Source organism: Botryllus schlosseri, chromosome 14 (genome assembly GCF_051294905.1).
Source record: "Botryllus schlosseri isolate E-star chromosome 14, Bs_hap1, whole genome shotgun sequence".
Classification (NCBI taxonomy): Eukaryota; Metazoa; Chordata; class Ascidiacea; order Stolidobranchia; family Styelidae; genus Botryllus; species Botryllus schlosseri.
The window spans coordinates 13,531,929-13,549,041 of NC_137249.1; the positions used below are offsets into that span (position 1 = coordinate 13,531,929).

At 42.7% G+C, this 17,113-nt stretch overlaps 3 protein-coding genes across 3 annotated transcripts; 1 reads left to right on the plus strand and 2 right to left on the minus strand.

Annotated features, from left to right (window-relative positions):
- Nucleotides 1-29: 29 nt before the first annotated feature.
- Nucleotides 30-1,758, minus strand: LOC145455432 (transcription initiation factor TFIID subunit 8-like). The gene has a single exon (XM_080333401.1). It carries the CDS (start codon nucleotides 1,129-1,131, stop codon nucleotides 298-300), a length of 834 nt encoding a protein of 277 aa, XP_080189527.1. The 5' UTR covers nucleotides 1,132-1,758; the 3' UTR covers nucleotides 30-297.
- Nucleotides 1,759-2,368: 610 nt separating this feature from the next.
- LOC145454930 (3-hydroxyacyl-CoA dehydrogenase type-2-like) lies at nucleotides 2,369-3,322 on the minus strand. Its single transcript, XM_080332863.1, has one exon. The coding sequence runs from the start codon at nucleotides 3,204-3,206 to the stop codon at nucleotides 2,433-2,435; it is 774 nt and encodes a 257-aa protein (XP_080188989.1). The 5' UTR covers nucleotides 3,207-3,322; the 3' UTR covers nucleotides 2,369-2,432.
- Nucleotides 3,323-14,885: 11,563 nt separating this feature from the next.
- Nucleotides 14,886-17,112, plus strand: LOC145456474 (regulation of nuclear pre-mRNA domain-containing protein 1B-like). Its single transcript, XM_080334591.1, has one exon. The coding sequence runs from the start codon at nucleotides 15,055-15,057 to the stop codon at nucleotides 16,054-16,056; it is 1,002 nt and encodes a 333-aa protein (XP_080190717.1). The 5' UTR covers nucleotides 14,886-15,054; the 3' UTR covers nucleotides 16,057-17,112.
- Nucleotide 17,113: the final 1 nt, after the last annotated feature.

The following is a 17,113-nucleotide window of genomic DNA, read 5'->3' on the forward strand; positions in this document are numbered from 1 at the left end:
ATACTGTTATTCGAAAATTCATTCAAGAGTACTTTCTACACCATGGTTCAATTCTATTCGTAGACATATATATTCCAAATTAGTCCATGCATTATGAAACCACGGTAGTGAGCCCAACACTATTGCAGCATAATATAAGTACATGCATAAAAGCATCCATACTCCCAACTTGATATAGTTCCTTGGTGTTCTCGATGTTCATACTCCCGTCTGATTGGACTCTGTATCCCGACATTGAGTGATTTGCAAAAGAACACCCTCTGTAGGTACTCCTTACTTAGCTGTTACTGTGCTTGATTATCGCCGACGCTTTTTAACCTTCGGCATTTTCGGAAGTCTCAGATATGGATTGTGAATATTCTCAACCTTTGAGTTCGGCGTCGATTCCTTATCATACTTTGCAACACCGCCGGCTTTCCGCGGACTGTTCAAGGTGTCGTCGTCTTCATTTCCTGTGTCTTCACTTTTCGAAGTGTCAGCACTGCCAATGTCATTGTCGTATGGCAAAAGTGCGGACTGATATGTAATCGCAGGAGGTACTGCCGCGATCAAAGGAAAGGCACCCTTGTCATCCGGCAACAAGGGATGATTGGTGCCGGTCTTTGCGATGAATTTAGTCAACGCCCTTTCCACATCCCATCTCTGTGATGACCCTCTCTCCCTCAATATTCCATAATTCTCCTCCGGGGATTTTCCGGTCCGTGTCCTGATGTATGTGTGCGGGTCAGGGAATTTAGGAAAATTGGAATTCTCCGGAATGAAGTTTGGAAAAACTCGTTTTTCGCCCACAAGAAGGACATTTGGATTTTGTGCTTGAGAGGACTTCGATGGTTCCACAATAGCTACCCTCCGTTTTAATTGTATGTATTTGGGTATGTCAGACATTCTAATGCCACAATCTGCAAGCGAAGCTTGTACATCGCAAAAGGTTGGCACACTTCGACCACCAACCTCGCAATATTGTCTCGTGTTACGGGCCACTTCGGATACGAAGCTTTGCAGGATTTCAGTCAAGGTTTCCAATGCAGACTTCTTCACTGAATCGCAGCCGTTTTCAATGCAAATTGCTCCAACCGCTGTCATCAAGCCTTTTCTATATACCTCGACATGCGATATATTATCCTGCGACATGATTCAAAGTAGGCCTAATCTGTAAAATGGAAGGCAGTGTATAGGCTAATTGCTGTAAGGTAATACACATCAGACGTCAAATTACTCCTGTGAAAAGACAAGCAGGAGTTGTGAGCTTTGAAGATGCGATTTTCGCTTTCAGTGTGATCTGATATGCCAGTGCGGTGAGGTCGTCAGACTGAGCCCATGTAATTGGGCACATGTGTGAGTCGGCAAGCATATTTATCCTTTCATATTCAGCACACACATTCAGGATAGACCGTGGTTTCAACGCCGCCATTAATATGTGTCCATGGTAAAAATCTATTGGTATAAAACTCAATGAATTCTTGATGTCCTGATAAGACGATGTATCTGCAGGATTCAGGAGCAGTACAATCAAGTCACTTTGTACAGAGGCACTGTCCGTGCCGTTTGGTACAGGAAGGCGTTTCACATTAGTGATCTTCAACCCGAATCCGTCGCTTCTTGCTTTTCGTCGTAAAGTCACATCCAAATCACGGAAAGCCAGTTTTGTATCACCAACGACAAGGACTGAAGCTGAACCAAGTTTGGGATAAGTTGGTTTTTTGATTAATTTACATCCATTCATCAAGTTCTCCATGCTATGTTGCGGATAGGAACAGTAATATTAAGCTGCTGGAGATAATGATGTCCTTGACCCCCGGAGCAGATGTTTCACGGCCCAATGAGCTAGCGCCTCTCAAAATATTGTACCTGGCCATAATGTCACAATTAAACATTTGTTACACTAAACTGGCAGCGAGTATCGTACTGATCAAATTGCATGCAGGAGACCGAAACGATGATTAGGTATACAGTTAACATGCTCGATTGCTTATAGATGTCTAACTGCCGAGAAATTATATGCGGCAAAAACAATGTGGATACGTTCACACAGAATGGAATGTATGTACAGAATTTTCATACATGATTCATCCCGATCTTCAAGATAGGTTGCAAAATACAAGCGCCTAACTAATGATGCAAAATATCAAAATAATACGGTATGAAATGGTACAATTCCAACTGTCTGCCTCGACAAATTAACTTCAAAACAATCATTGAACGCCCTGCAGCTAAATGACATTTATGGTGAATATACAGTTAAAAGCTTCATAGTTTGTTTTCATGAAGTTACCAAGAGAGAAAAATTGTGCATTTACGTTTCCACGAAACAAAGAGCAACAACAATTTTTTTGCAACGATCAGCGGTTAGGATGGGTGATGACACTTACAGTTGACATAATATAAAATGGATAACTTGGATATTGGCACAGTAACTCTGACTCATACCATCATCACTTCATTCTAAGCGCACCGTCTAGTCTAATTATTTCACCGTTAAGCATGGGATTTTCAATTATCGAAGCCGCTAATGATGCAAATTCACGAGGTTTACCTAAGCGCGAAGGAAAAGGTACATCTTCTTCAAGTTTTTTTATTGCCTCTTCAGGCAAACCCTCCACTAATGGAGTTTGAAAAATACCGGGAGCTATTGTCACCACTCTTATGCCGACACGTGCTAGATCACGAGCAAGTGGCAACGTCATCCCTACAATAGCGCCTTTGCTTGCGCTATATGCAGCTTGTCCAATCTGGCCATCAAATGCTGCAATGCTTGCGGTATTGATTATAACTCCTCGTTGCTTTTCATCACCAGGTTCATTTTCATACATTATACCGACAGAGTTACGTATAACATCAATAGTTCCGAGAAAATTCACCTTCATGACTTTACTAAATTCTTCCAGGCTGTGTGGTTGCTTTGTCTTTGCATTAAAGACTTTCCTTGCGTGACCAATTCCAGCACAATTCACCAACACTTCTAAAGATCCAAATTTTGTCCTAGTTTCTTCCAAAGCATCAACAATGTCATGGGTATTCGTGATGTCAGTGGGGCAGAACATGCAGGTGTTTCCTAGCGATTCTGCGAGTGTCTCTCCTCCAGAACTTGGTAAATCGACAATGGCAACGCGGGCACCTTTGCGCACAAAATGTTCCGCCGTGGCACGACCAAGACCGGAAGCTCCCCCTGTGACCATTGCAACAACTCTGCTAAGCTTGTAGGCCATCTTTAACAGAAGAGCTCAACAAAGTAGAACTAGCAGAACAGAAACTGTTACAGTATTAATTAATCAACGCAACAAGCAACCTAGCCGCAACAAGCAACGCAACTATACAACAACCAATCGCGCCCACACCAACAGCGGCGTTCACATATCACATATGACATATAGGCGATGGGCATAGTTACCACAAAAGAAGAAATATTTTATCAAAGGAATAAAAATACAACAACAGAGAGTGACAAATACTAAACGGGGGGCCTGCGGCAGAACGAGCGAACCGCGCAACTGGCAATACTAAACAACGGACTGATCCAAACTGCGGACCGAGCGATTTGTACCAAAATCCCACTATAGAGAGTTAGAGCATAGTGTCCTATATGGTGTCGACACAAGCAAATCTCACGGTTCAATGAAATTGTATCACGTCACAATTTCCATTTGGCTACAGGCAATTTGACGGTTATTTTTGACCGGCTTGCCGAGCAATAAATTTGATGAATCGGGTATCAATCGAAAGCTGACTCTGCACTGATTACGAAAATATAAATTTTATTCCACTCATGGCCCTGGAACCCCCACAATCAGCCTCAAATTATTCATTGTTGAGTAGATTGGCAGTGTGACGCAACAATGCTGTCTGGCGAAACGAGAGAGAAACTCAAGAGCAAGGATGCGGCCGAGCGGCGAGAATGGGATCAGCTGACGTCGCGTCAATAGCTATGTGCATTGTGCAATGTGCAATCGCGTCGCAGAGAAACGCTGCGCTGTTGATACTTTTTCTATTTGCTTCGGTACAAGCGAGCACGCCTTATCAGCCTTTCCTAGACTTTTAAGGGTAGAACTGGGTCCACAGAATGTATTAGGGCCCTACCAATTTTCGCGCATTATCCTTCAACTGATAGAGATATTTAGTCTACGTCTAAATTGTCTACATGGGATATGTCACATTATTATGATAGTGTAATGGTTATGCGTCCGGCTTCTCGAGCGGTAGGTCGTGGGTTCGATTCCCGGCCGGGTCATACCAAAGACTCGAAAAATGGTATCCGCAGCTATCCTGCTAGGCGCTCAGCAATCACGGATAGCATGGAGGAGAAAAAAAAAACGGGGGCGCAGACTAGATGACCTCATGGGGCCGTATCGCAACTCCGTCGTCAAAGCATCTCGATGGTGCAGGCGAAAAAGAATATCATATCTCTCTCTCTCTCTCTATTATGATATCGATTGCCTTAGCCCGCTAGTCGCGTAGGGCTCCATAGACGCGTGGCGCTGTTGATACTTTCTATAGGCGCTTCGCTAAAAGCGAGCACACATTAGCAGCCTTTCCTTGATTTGTAAGGGTTAGAACTGGGTCCACAGAATGTATTTGGTCCCTACCAATTTTCTCGCAATATCCTTCACCTGATAGAGATATGTAGGCTACGTCTAAGTAGTCTACATTGGATTTGTCAGATTATTTTGATATCGAATACCTTAGCCCGCTTGTTGCGTAGGGCTCCAGAGATGCGTGGCGCTGTTGATACTTTCTATAGGCGCTTCGCTAAAAGCGAGCACACATTACCAGCCTTTCCTTGATTTGTAAAGGTAGAGCTGGGTCCACAGAATGTATTTGGGACCTACGAATTTTCCTGCAATATCCTTCAACTTATAGAGATCCTGCCGTCTAAGTATAGCTAGGTTAGTTATCTATATTTGCACATAGCTATTGCCGCGACGTCAGCTGATCCCACTCTCGCCGCTCGGCCGCATCCTTGCTCTTGAGTTTCTCTCTCGTTTCGCCAGACAGCATTGTTGCGTCACACTGCCAATCTACTCAACAATGAATAATTTGGGGCTGATTGTGGGGTTCCAGGGCCATGAGTGGAATAAAATTTATATTTTCGTAATCAGTGCAGAGTTAGCTTTCGATTGATACCCGATTCGTCAAATTTATTGCTCGGCAAGCTGGTCAAAAATAACCGTCAAATTGCCTGTAGCCAAATGGAAATTGTGACGTGATACAATTTCATTGAACCGTGAGATTTGCTTGTGTCGACACCATATAGGACACTATGGTTAGAGCATAGTGTCCTGCAGAGTTCACAAACACGCAGCCCGCGAGAGCATTTTGTGCGGCCCGCGACGGCATTTTGGAATTTCAAGTATTCAACCATAGTGTCCTATAGGACACTATGATTCAACAATATATTAAAGTGCCATATATCTTTTGTAGATATAAGAACAAAGTTCACGCTAAAAGCTATACTATATAAATCACTGAAATCTCAACAAACTGCACTATCACATAACATAACATTGTTGGGTTATATTTTTCATCTGAACAGTCACACCATAGTGTCCTATATGGTGTCGACACAGGCAAATCTCACGCCTCAGTCAAATTGTATCACGTCACAATTTCCATTTGGCTACAGGCAATTTGACGGTCATTTTCGACCGGCTTGCCGAGCATTAAATTTGGTTAAACGGGTATCAATCGAAAGCTGACTCTGCACTGATTACGAAAATATAAATTTTATTCCGCTTGTGGCCCTGGAACTCCCACAATCAGCCTCGAATTTTTCATTGTTATGGAGATTGGCATTGGGACGCAACAATGCTGTCTGGCTCTTTTTCTCTTGAGCTACTCTCTCGTTTCACCAGACAGCATTGTTGCGTCCCAATGCTAATCTCCATAACAATGAAGGTTCAGATTGCCAAGACAGGAACATCTGGTGCCAGTCATTTAGGCGCCTATGGACTAATAAACCTATTATTTTGTATATATAACGAAGTTTTCGGTCTGCGTAAGCGCAGTCCGTTTCGGCCAAGCTTTTCGCGCTGCCGATCGTTCTGGCACACTTCTTGGAGTCGCATGTAATAAGTCCTAAATCGTTATATATCTTGATGCGTAGTGGCGTCTTAATGGCCAACGCCGATATGTCCATTTCTATAAATCTTGCGTGTTTTTTCTTGGGGGGAAGAGTACCAAATAATCAAGATATTTGGCAACTTTAAATCGCGCCCAGTGCGAAGAATTTTGGAAAAAATTGCATAAATTTTCCAAAAATACTCTGTAATTTATGCTAATTCACGAAATAATTTGGGGCCCCCTTCGATCTCGCCCCCCCCCAATTGGGGGGTTTGGGGTGCGGCAGTGGGTTTGGGTAGGGTTACCATATTTCTTTGATCCAAATTCGGGACACTCTTTAGCGCCCACTAGTGGATTTCAAAATGAGTTATGACGTCACAGTAGCAACGCTTTGCTCACAGACCAGAGGTGGTCAATCTGGTCATGGTCACGACCCGGTTCAGGAGTATGTAGCTGCGTGCTGTGTAACCGGGACCGAAACCACATTTTCAGCCCCTTTCCGCCCAAATAAACAATGATTTTGAGCCCACCATAGGGTAATCGATACAACTTCTGGGGGGGGGGGGGGAGGGGATTGCTCTGTGAATCTGGTTTCTATATGCATCTGGTCGTTAAATTTTCTGAATGAAGTCTGTCAATGATATTGGTTGTTCCATATATTACTATATAGTTATTACTCTCCGCCCACATGATCAGGGTTAGCGGCAGAGCTGGTGAAGGATGATGAGTTCGAAAATACAGGAGGCGTAATTGTACATTGTTAAGTCATGTTCATGTCCCACCGATATGATTGTTTATCAGCCCTATGCCGGTGTGCACCACGAAGCTTTATAAACACTCCACATCCAGTGGTTTCCAACCATATATTATAGAAATTAAACAATTTAATTTCTATACTTAAATGGTCGCGAGTCCATGAGTGAGTTTAAATAAATGAACTTGTATGGGGGGTGAATTTCTACGAAAATGGTTGATTTCAAATCGTATTTTAACATACTTCTAATTCGAAATCAGACAAAAGCAATATATTTTTGAAAATAACTAGATTCATACTCTAGGATTCTGCAATAAAAAAAATTTGGAAAATTTTGTTAGTTCAGCAGTACCTTACGGCCTTAAAAAGCGGGACGTTTGGCTGACTGGTCGGGACAAGACGTTAAAAAGCGGGACTATCCCGCCTAAAACGAGACGTATGGTAAGCCTAGGTTTGGGGTGCTGGTGTTAGGGTAGGGGGACATTAGGGTTAGGGGAGTGGAACATTAGGGTTGGGGTAGGATATTAGGGTTGGTGTGGCATTAGGGTTGGGGAAGGGGGACATTAGGGTTGGGGGTGGCATTAGGGTTGGGGGAGGGGAATATTAGGGTTGGGGAAGGGGGACATTAGGGTTAGGGTTGGGGGAGGGGGATATTGGGGGTGGGGGATATAAGGGTTGGTGGTGGGTTAGGGTCCAAGTTGGGGTTAAGGTATCCCAAGATTAGGGTTAGGGGAGGAGGGACATTAGGGTTGGGGAGGGGGACATTAGGGTTGGAGTAGGATATTAGGGTAGGGGAAGGGGACATTAGTGTTGAGGAAGGGGGGATATTAGTGTTGGAGGAGGGGATAGTCGGGTTGGTGGTGGGTTAGGGTATCCCAAGATTACGGTGCCCTGACATGAATATCCCCCAGTCCTATCATCTAGGATTACCATATTTTGGAAGTCTGAAAAGACGAACATATTTTCATTTATAGTTTCGGAATCAGTGCGACAGTAACTTTTGATCAAGACCAGATTCAGTAAATTCTGCCCTCTGGAAGATAACTTTTGAATTGCCAGAAATCCTACAGTCGCTGCCGCAAAATAATTCCGAATATAGCCTCAGCGAAGCGGAACGAAGCAGCAAAATCTGTCGTTGACATTCCACGTGATTCTTCCATTGTTAGAGTATATGCAGACTGCAGCATGGATAACATCTAAAAATTTTAAGCCACAGAATTGGCCCGCGTGTTGGTGACCCCTGTATTAAATGCATCATTAAATGATCTCCGTGCGATACGGATGATCTCATCTGTACCTTTACCTACCAATTTATCGCCTTACTACCGTAAGCATCGAATTTTGCGAGTTGATGAACTATATCGCTTCGAAGTATCAAAAGTTGTTCACAAATATTTTTCCAATAGTCTGCCTCCTGTGTTTGATGACTTTTTCATACCTGCTAAACATGTCCATTCCCATTACACGAGATCCTCGTCTAAAGGAAACATCTACTTACCCCCACCCAATAGCAACCTAACTAAGAGATCTATCGACTACTCGGGACCTATCATCTGGAATGCGTTACCACCACATATCCGTGAATTGCCTTATAATAGATTAAAAAAAGCCCTACTTGATCACCTCTTGTCGTTACACTAACACTGTTGCCCAACCTCGCCCAGACATTGCTTCATTGATGATTTGCTACCATTGTTCAATTTTTTTTCTATTTTCCTTTCTTAACTAAACATTTTTTACAGCCAGACTGTTCAGAGTCAAGCGTACCTGTTTGATGCTGGTGTGATCAGACTAGATGACCTTCACGGTCTTATCGATCATCCCTATCTAATACCGAATACTGTGCACGCATATTTTCTGTACCACCATCACTGCCGTTTGTTATGTATTTTGGTTCGATGAAAATAAAGACTCTCTCTTTAATGCAAAATCATTCGAGGGCCGAATTCTCCGAGGGCCGAGTTCACCGAGGGTCGAGTTTCTGCGGCTGAATTCACCGACGGCCGAGTTCACTGGTAATCGGGGGGAAGTGGAGCCCAGAAAACCTCTGACGGGAATCGAACCCGGTTCGTCAGATTGGTGGGCGCTTGTCGTAACCACTATACTATCTGCCCATGCGACCTACCATGTGGTAGATCAGCGATTACTTCACATTTCGAGTTCATGATGATAAAACAAGACCCGTTGATGATTGAAAATTGTGATTTAGTTTTGTGTGACCTTCTCGTAAAATTACTCGATTTCGGATTGACTGGGTGATTAAATATAATGGCTCGAGTTGAGTCGGGTCAAACGAACACGCCCCAGACCCGATGTCCGGGTGTCAACTCAGTCCGAACACAACCCAGACACCATGTTTGAATGGCCGATCTCACCCCAGACATGATGTCTGAACACGCGCCAGACACGATGTCCGAGTATCAGCACAGGCCGAACACGCCCAAGACACTATGTCCGAATGGCAACACAGACCGAACACGCCCCAGACACAATATCCGATTGGCAGCACAGGCCGAACACACCCCAGACACTAGGACATCGTGTCTGGCGCGTGTTCGGACATCATGTCTGGGGTGTGTTCGGCCTGTGCTGCCAATCGGACATCGTGTCTGGCACGTGTTCGGACATCATGTCTGGGGTGAGATCGGCCATTCAAACATGGTGTCTGGGTTGTGTTCGGACTGAGTTGACACTCGGACATCGTGTCTGGGGCGTGTTCGGCCTATGCTGCCATTCGGAAATGGTGTCTTTTGTGTGTTCGACCTGTGTTAACACTCGGACATCGTGTCTGGCGCGTGTTTGGACATCATGTCTGGGGTGTGTTCGGCCTGTGCTGCCAATCAGACATCGTGTCTGGGGCGTGTTTGGACATCATGTCTGAGGTGTGTTCGGCACGTGCTGCTATTAGGACGTGGGATCTGAGAGGTGTTTGGCCTGTGTTGTCATTCAGACGTGGTGTCTGGGGCGTGTTCGGACATCATGTCTGGGATGTGTTCGGACTTGGTCTAGGCTGTGTTCGGACTTGGTCTGGGCTGTGTTCGGACTGGGCTCCTACCACTGGGAAATCATGCCTAGTACTGCAACTGACCTTGTAATGAATATAGCGACTATCCTTATTTCAAACGTGACTATCCTTATTTCTCACATGACTATCCTCATTTCAAACATGAGACTGACCTCATTTCAAACAAATCTGACCTTATTTCAAACAAATCGAACCAACCCTGTAGGAAAATCCAATCCAAATCGTAATTTGTTCAGAAAAAAATGTCTAATCCTAACATTCCTAACCCAGTCCAAATCCGACAAAATTTCACGAATCCTGTTTTTTCAAATCCTAATCCTAATTCATTCTCATCTCTGCTTCACTGCACCTCTGCACCGCGCGAGGGTCATTCGAGTCGGTCGGGTGATGTTGATGACTCTCTCGATCAAGACCATCAAGTTTTTGTTGGTGGTATTACCTTCCGGGTTTCCGGTAGATTTGGCTGTTTTATGAGGCTCAGAGTACAATGTTCTTTCCAATTCTCTACTAGTTGCTGACGATTACCCCTGACGAGTGTCAGCCGAAAATATTCGGGTTCATTTCAATATGAATATACTATTTAAAAAAGAAAGGGGTATTAGCTTTGCTGAGTCAGATTTCTGAGGGTGAGTGACAGAAGATCGATTCTATTGAAACTGCTCATGATCCTCCCGTTATCATGCTATGGATTATATGGAGTGAAACGTGTCTCTGAAGATCTTGTGCATATGCATAAGCTGGTGGAAGACAAATATCTTGTTGGTGGACATCACGGGATGCATCTTGACTTAAGACGAATTAAATGAGTCAAGGATCAGGCATCCGATTAAGGCAAACCTGTTACTATGGCCTCGCATGTTACATGGGATGTTAGTGTCATGGTGTCAGCTGTCAGGTCACTATCATCTTTCCTCAGGGCAGTTCATACCAATGAAATAGGTCTATGCTAACATGCGAATCGTTAACTCCGAAGCTGATCGTTTGTGATGGGAGTATGATCCTTGAGTTCCTTATTATAGCTGTTCTTGCCGTAAATTTCGAAAGTCGGCTATCTATGCAGATCGATGCTATCGAATTATGACCTCGTCAGAAACGGCAAAGGATTTGTGTCTGCCTCTCTGTTCCAGCCATGTCGTGGAATTTTTTAAATATTTGTACAGCAAACCTACTTAAACAGTAGATAGCCTAATGAACGCAATGGGATTGGACAAATAGAATCGATTATATTTCATATACCGCTAACCATGACCTAGGAAAATTGCTGGGACTGACTTCACGATCGGATTTCTCTATACAACATGGTTTGAATCTAAATGGTGAAGATAATCGAGAAGAGAACAACTACACAGATGCAGCAGAGATCCGCGGCAATAATCCCAACGTATTCGTTAACTGATTTTCTCATCCCCGTTATACATTCAGCCATGGAAACGTTGGAAACAGATGCAGGCGGTCCCAATTTTTTCTGGAATCCCGTGCTATTCGAATCTCTGAAGCGGGGGCTGTCGATATTATATTTATGGAGCAGTCGAGCAATCCGCCTTTGGGAGATCTTGAACGATTCGGTCATTCAGCCTTGTACCAAAACTCTTCGCGCTGGTACGCTGATTTATCGGACAGCAAGTACCAAAATCGGAGTAATGGGCCTATACCGAAGATCGATTTATTTGTAGCCTACTTGGAGAGGATATAGGAGGGTTGATGAAGTGATAGATCGGGAAGAGGATCACACTACATACTCGATTCCCATTGCGGCTGGATCTGTTTAATCCAGGGGTGTCAAACTCCTGGCCCTCGAGCGGCGAGCCGCATCCTGCCCGCCAGGCGATTTCATCCGGCCCGTGAAGCAATTCGTAAATGAAAAACTTCCTGTATTATCCAGCACATTTCTAGAAAAAACTGAGATTCTTGGTAAGGAATATTTGACGTAAATAATGGCAAATGTTCACGACGGCAGTGTTGAGTTTTCACTCAAGTCACCATTAGGAACAAGTCATTGACATTGAAACCACATTTTGGGAATGTACAGAACTGCTCACTCAATTTACGGGTTTCCTGAAAAGTTGATCAGAAATAGTTATTTGCAGAGGCAAAAACGCCAATCTGAAACAGTAGTATGTACATTGTACAATCAATTGTACATAATACACGGCCTGCTTGTCAGTGTTGGGATGACTCGAGTCATGACTTGACTCAAGTCACTATTTTCGTATGACTTGACTTGACTCGAGTCACTTTGCCAAAATGACTTGACTTGACTTGACTCGGCGCATCAGAAATGTGGATTGACTCGTGACTCGAAGCAAAATTCACGAGTCAATTTCCAGTTATCAAGCACATAATCGGTGTCGATAAAAATCACTGTATCTAGCATATGATCGGATTGTTCGCAAAACGCTGGTGTCACCCGTGAGAGCGACCAATCATTCAATGATCATGCGTTTTACTGAGCCTTCATTATTCTCTCAAAAATATATTGACTGCAAACGAAGTGATTGAAGCTTACAGCTTACGTTGTCGTAAACTAGTATAGTAAAATAATCTAATAGCAAAATTTATATTTCTGTTCTCTGTTCTTACGGTAACCAAACCTCTTGTTTTATTGAAATTGAATTTGAATATAGTTTATATCGTCCTCAACCGTTGGCGCAGGCTCGAATTGTATTATATCAATTTGTAAATGGGTAATGTATTGCATCTTATCAATTCTTTTCTCACTCTCTATTTTGGCTTGTAACTATAAACTGTGGCTATGCAATTATACTTATATTCGTTCATCGGTTCAAAATCAATGACCATACTGATCAATAGTTCAGACAGCTAGCAAAATGCCATGACGTAAGCATGCCTAATACTTCGAAAGGGCAACTTGACTTGAAATGTGACTTGACTTGTGACTTGACTTGACTCGAGTCGCCTCCAAAAATCGAGTGACTTGACTTGACTCGAGTCAAAATGTGCAATGAATCGAAATGACTTGAAGGTAGTGACTTGATCCCAACACTGCTACTTGTAAGGTACCCATAGGCCTACAGTTTAAATATCTTTCGTCGCACCGATGTGTATCTTATTCCAACCCAAAAAGCCCCAGCCCAGGTCTCCAGAGAAACGCGAATGGTGATAGAAAAATAATGAACAAAATTCCACCGTTTGCATTTACAGTCAAATCTTCTGCATTCCTCAAAGTCAAAACGAATACGCCGGGCCAACACTGCGTCATGACTAAACAAAGAGAGTATACATTATAAATATTCCAACTTGCATCGTCGTTCGAGCCACCATTTTAGGGGTTTATAACTGTATTCAATCGGCTAATCATATGATTTGAAATGAAATGTATACCGGTACGTCTATTATGTATAGCCTAGATACTAAAGTATTTCAGAGCGCAACATCGGTATAGATCTGGAAGTAACATTTTGTAATAATTGGACTTGTGCGGCTCGCGAGCGATCAACAAGTTTGAATCCGCCCCGTGACCCAAGCAGAGTTTTACACCCCTGGTTTAACCCGTTGAAAATATAAATTGAACTAATTCAACCCAGTTTCCGTTTCCCTTCACAAAATTTCCGGTGCAATATAATTTAATGAAAGGGTGTCGGTATTAGCCTATTGATTGATTGACTCCGTCTTATTGAACCCTCGTTATGTATCTTGTCTAATCACAAAGTTTGCCTGTAGCTAAAATACTCTAACGCTTTAACACACATTGACGTATATTAGTTCCGATTGATATTGCTGTAAGATTCCAACTCAAAAGCCAAAGCTATAATACTTTATACTACTGTGTTTCATGCAACGGATTTTGACTACGTGCAATACACCTAGTGCACATATCTTCCGTGAATATTACCACATTCCAATTTTCTCCTTAAAGAAGTAAGCTGTAAGGAGTGCGTTTCTGATGAAAAACATGTGCCCAAGACAGAACTAGTCTTATCATCGACTTTTGAGATAAATATATCTTGGTTTAACGGTGTACAGATTTTGTCAAGTCAATTCAGAGTTGGTATGTTGATGCCTTCTGGAAAGTATATCTTAGCCTACCATACTGAATGATATGAATGCCTTGTTTTTAAAAACAGATAGCCTACCTTAACACAGCTCTAAAATATATTTTGTCAATAATTAAATAATTGCATAACCAGTAAATCAAATTGAAAATAGAACAAATGCAAAGTTCTGTATATTATAAATAAAACAACATAAAGAAACGACTTTTTTATGGTGCCGAAGCAGTTAAATAAGAAGCTATTCAAGTATTGGTGTCATCGCATTGTGAGTAAAATAATGTTAGTGATCAACTAAGAAGCTTTTTTTATTTGATAAATTGGTTTTTTGCTCATCTATTAAGCTTTGTGTGCTAGCTATTTTGCATGATCATGTACGATGTACCCTTGGCTGGTTGGCTATATCTACCAGTGCAAACAGTAAATTTTTCATTTGTTTTATTCGTTTTCATCGGATTTTTTTTACCGATTGGGAATGGTCTTGCATGTTGCATGTGGAACCAGTGTATTCCACAACAAAGGTGTGCATTCATCAGTCATGTATAGTAGCCTACCCAAGGGAGATACTCAATAATATAATGTGCTTGTATCATAAATGTTAATTTACGGGTGTTTCTCTACTTGGAATCACAATCAATGGTTATAACGGCGGAATGCACAAATAGAAATAACGATGATTGTTAATCGAAATTTTAGAATGTTAGGTGTTGTGTTTTTTGATTTGTGACCACGAATCACCTGCAGTCAGACCTGGTCAGTAACGAAGTACTTCTACTTTTTGAAGTACTTGAAGTAGATTTTTCCTACTCACACTACTTTTTGAGTAGTTATGATTTTAGACTACTTCTACTTCTACTTGACAGTTTTCGGTTTTGTAGGCAAAAATAAGCCTAGAATACCTACTTACTTGTGAACTACCACTCTTACTTCTACTTGAGTAGAAATTCCGGCGTTACTTCTACTTCTACTTGAGTAGCGACGGTGACTACTTTGACCACCTCTGCCTGCAGTCCTGATTTGGGTCTGTGCACGTTTTTAGCAATTTTTTCTTTGTATATTTCGATTATGTTGCTTGACAGAGTGAAACGAGCTACGAGGCATAAGCTATGACAATCTATTTCTTTGCTAGGTGCAACTATTTAAATATCTTCATAAGTTTAAGAGTAAGATCGGTATAGGTTGGTAAGTTTTCGCGCATTCAAGCTTTGGACATGTCGTCTTTTTCTGAAAGCGCGCTGATACACAAACTCGCCGAACTGAACAACTCCATGCAAATCATCCAAACGCTGTCTCTCTGGTTGATTCACCATCGTAAATACTCCAAGACCATCACACAGGTGTGGCAAACGGAACTGATCAAAGCCAAACCGGCGAAAAAGCTGACGTTTCTGTACCTCGCGAACGACATACTGCAAAATTGCAAGAAAAAGGGCCCGGAATTTCACCAGGCTTTCCGGTGCGTGCTGATAACCGCGTTCACGCACGTGGTCAAGTACGCCGACGAAGCCACAAAGAAATCCGTCGCCAGAATACTCGACGTATGGCAGGAGAGATCTGTGTTTCAAGTTGAGTTCATCGACAAGATACGAAACGCGATCGTCAAAGTCACGAAGAAAGCGAAACCCGCAAAACCCAAACCGGAAGTAACCGTGAAGCCCAAGACGCCGGAAGAACCTCCAGAAAAAAAGAGCCGCCTTGATGAGTTGATTATGGAGGAAGAAGACGATGATTATCTCACGCTATCCCCCGGTCAGCCTCCAGACGCCGAAGAATTAGTCAAAGCATTAAACGAACTTGAAAACGCCGCGTCCACCGATGCCGTAGTCCGAGAAAAAATCGCCAGTCTTCCTCCCGAAGTGCAAGACATATCCCGTCTGGACAAAATCGCAGATGGCGAAAGTGCCCATAGATTGTCGCGTATCGTCGACGAAGCTTGTCAGTTGCTAGCGGAATACAACGGCAGACTGATTAATGAGATTGACGACAGGAGAAAGGTGGCGAGGATGCTCGCGGACTACACGAAGCAGCAGAGAGCGTTGTTGAAAGAATCCGAAGACAAGCTGGCGGATTATAAGGAGAAGCTCGCTAAGGTTTCCGAAGTGCGTAAGGAGTTGAAGTCACACTTGCAAAACTTACCGGATTTAACAATGCTGCCGAACGTCACAGGTGGGCTGGCGCCATTGCCGTCTGCTGGTGATCTTTTCAATGGCTGACTTATGCAGTCTTTGCGATATTCTGCTCTTCAGCGGGTTCCGTTGATAGTTGTGGTAGTTGCCCGACTTTTGAGCGTGCAACACTATGAAAAACGACAGTGGAACATGTGATACTTGAGAATGTGAATGTGTTTGTGTTATCCAAACCTTATCCCGACCCAAACCTAACACCAAAATTTGCCCTTTCATAACTCAACACTAACTTTAACCCACGTGCTCAAGTTTCGCATGCTCGTATGTCGTTGAACCACACATTCATAGATTGGAATCATCAATGCTGTTATCGATAACTGTGAAATTATGTGGGGATAAAATTGTTCAAGCTTTCTGTCCTTGCAGCATTGCTGGACGCAGATGAGAAATTTGTTAGCAGACTCGACTGTTCTTAAATTTCTGGTGCTTGAATTGAATACAGCGCGGCTACCTGAGCTTTATGATGTTTGTGCTATTGGATAAGTCTAAGTCTAAGTATGGTCAATACTGCGGTTTACTTGGTACTATGTGAATATGGCTTGTTCGACCCGTCGTAAACCTGTAGTGGCAATGAAATCCAATTTCTGATCACCGAATTAGCCTGTTGGCTGTATCTCTTGATATTTATGCATATCTCTAACATGCTGAAATCACAGCGGCTGTGGGCTTGTTAATGTTAACTCTTGTGAGAGAGCTACCGATGACAATTGTATGGCTTCCTATTAGGACAAAGTAACGTAACTTCCTTTTTGACATTGAGACTTGAATCTCTGCAACACGATCATTTCATGGTTGTTCTTTGAAGCTGCATACTTGTGTATTCATTTGGTCTGATGATAAATGTTTGACCACTACGAGGTTCAGCATATTTCATAAAGGTGCATCCATAATACATCACCAATTATAGCTTGTGGATAACTATCAGATGTCATCTAATAATGACTGGCAATTTTAACGACATCATGTTCTTAACTCTTTGGCATTGAAGTGAATTTAAATTGAGGTCGCCTGTATTTCTATTCTCAAGCTAGTGGTTACCATGCCTTTGCAATGAACATTTTCAATGTGTGCAACATTTTTTAGG

What these genes read in the sequence shown, in the direction of transcription:
- LOC145455432 (XM_080333401.1), bottom strand. Translation starts at nt 1,131, where the DNA reads ATGTCGCAGGATAATATATCGCATGTCGAGGTATATAGAAAAGGCTTG.
- LOC145454930 (XM_080332863.1), bottom strand. Translation starts at nt 3,206, where the DNA reads ATGGCCTACAAGCTTAGCAGAGTTGTTGCAATGGTCACAGGGGGAGCT.
- LOC145456474 (XM_080334591.1), top strand. Translation starts at nt 15,055, where the DNA reads ATGTCGTCTTTTTCTGAAAGCGCGCTGATACACAAACTCGCCGAACTG.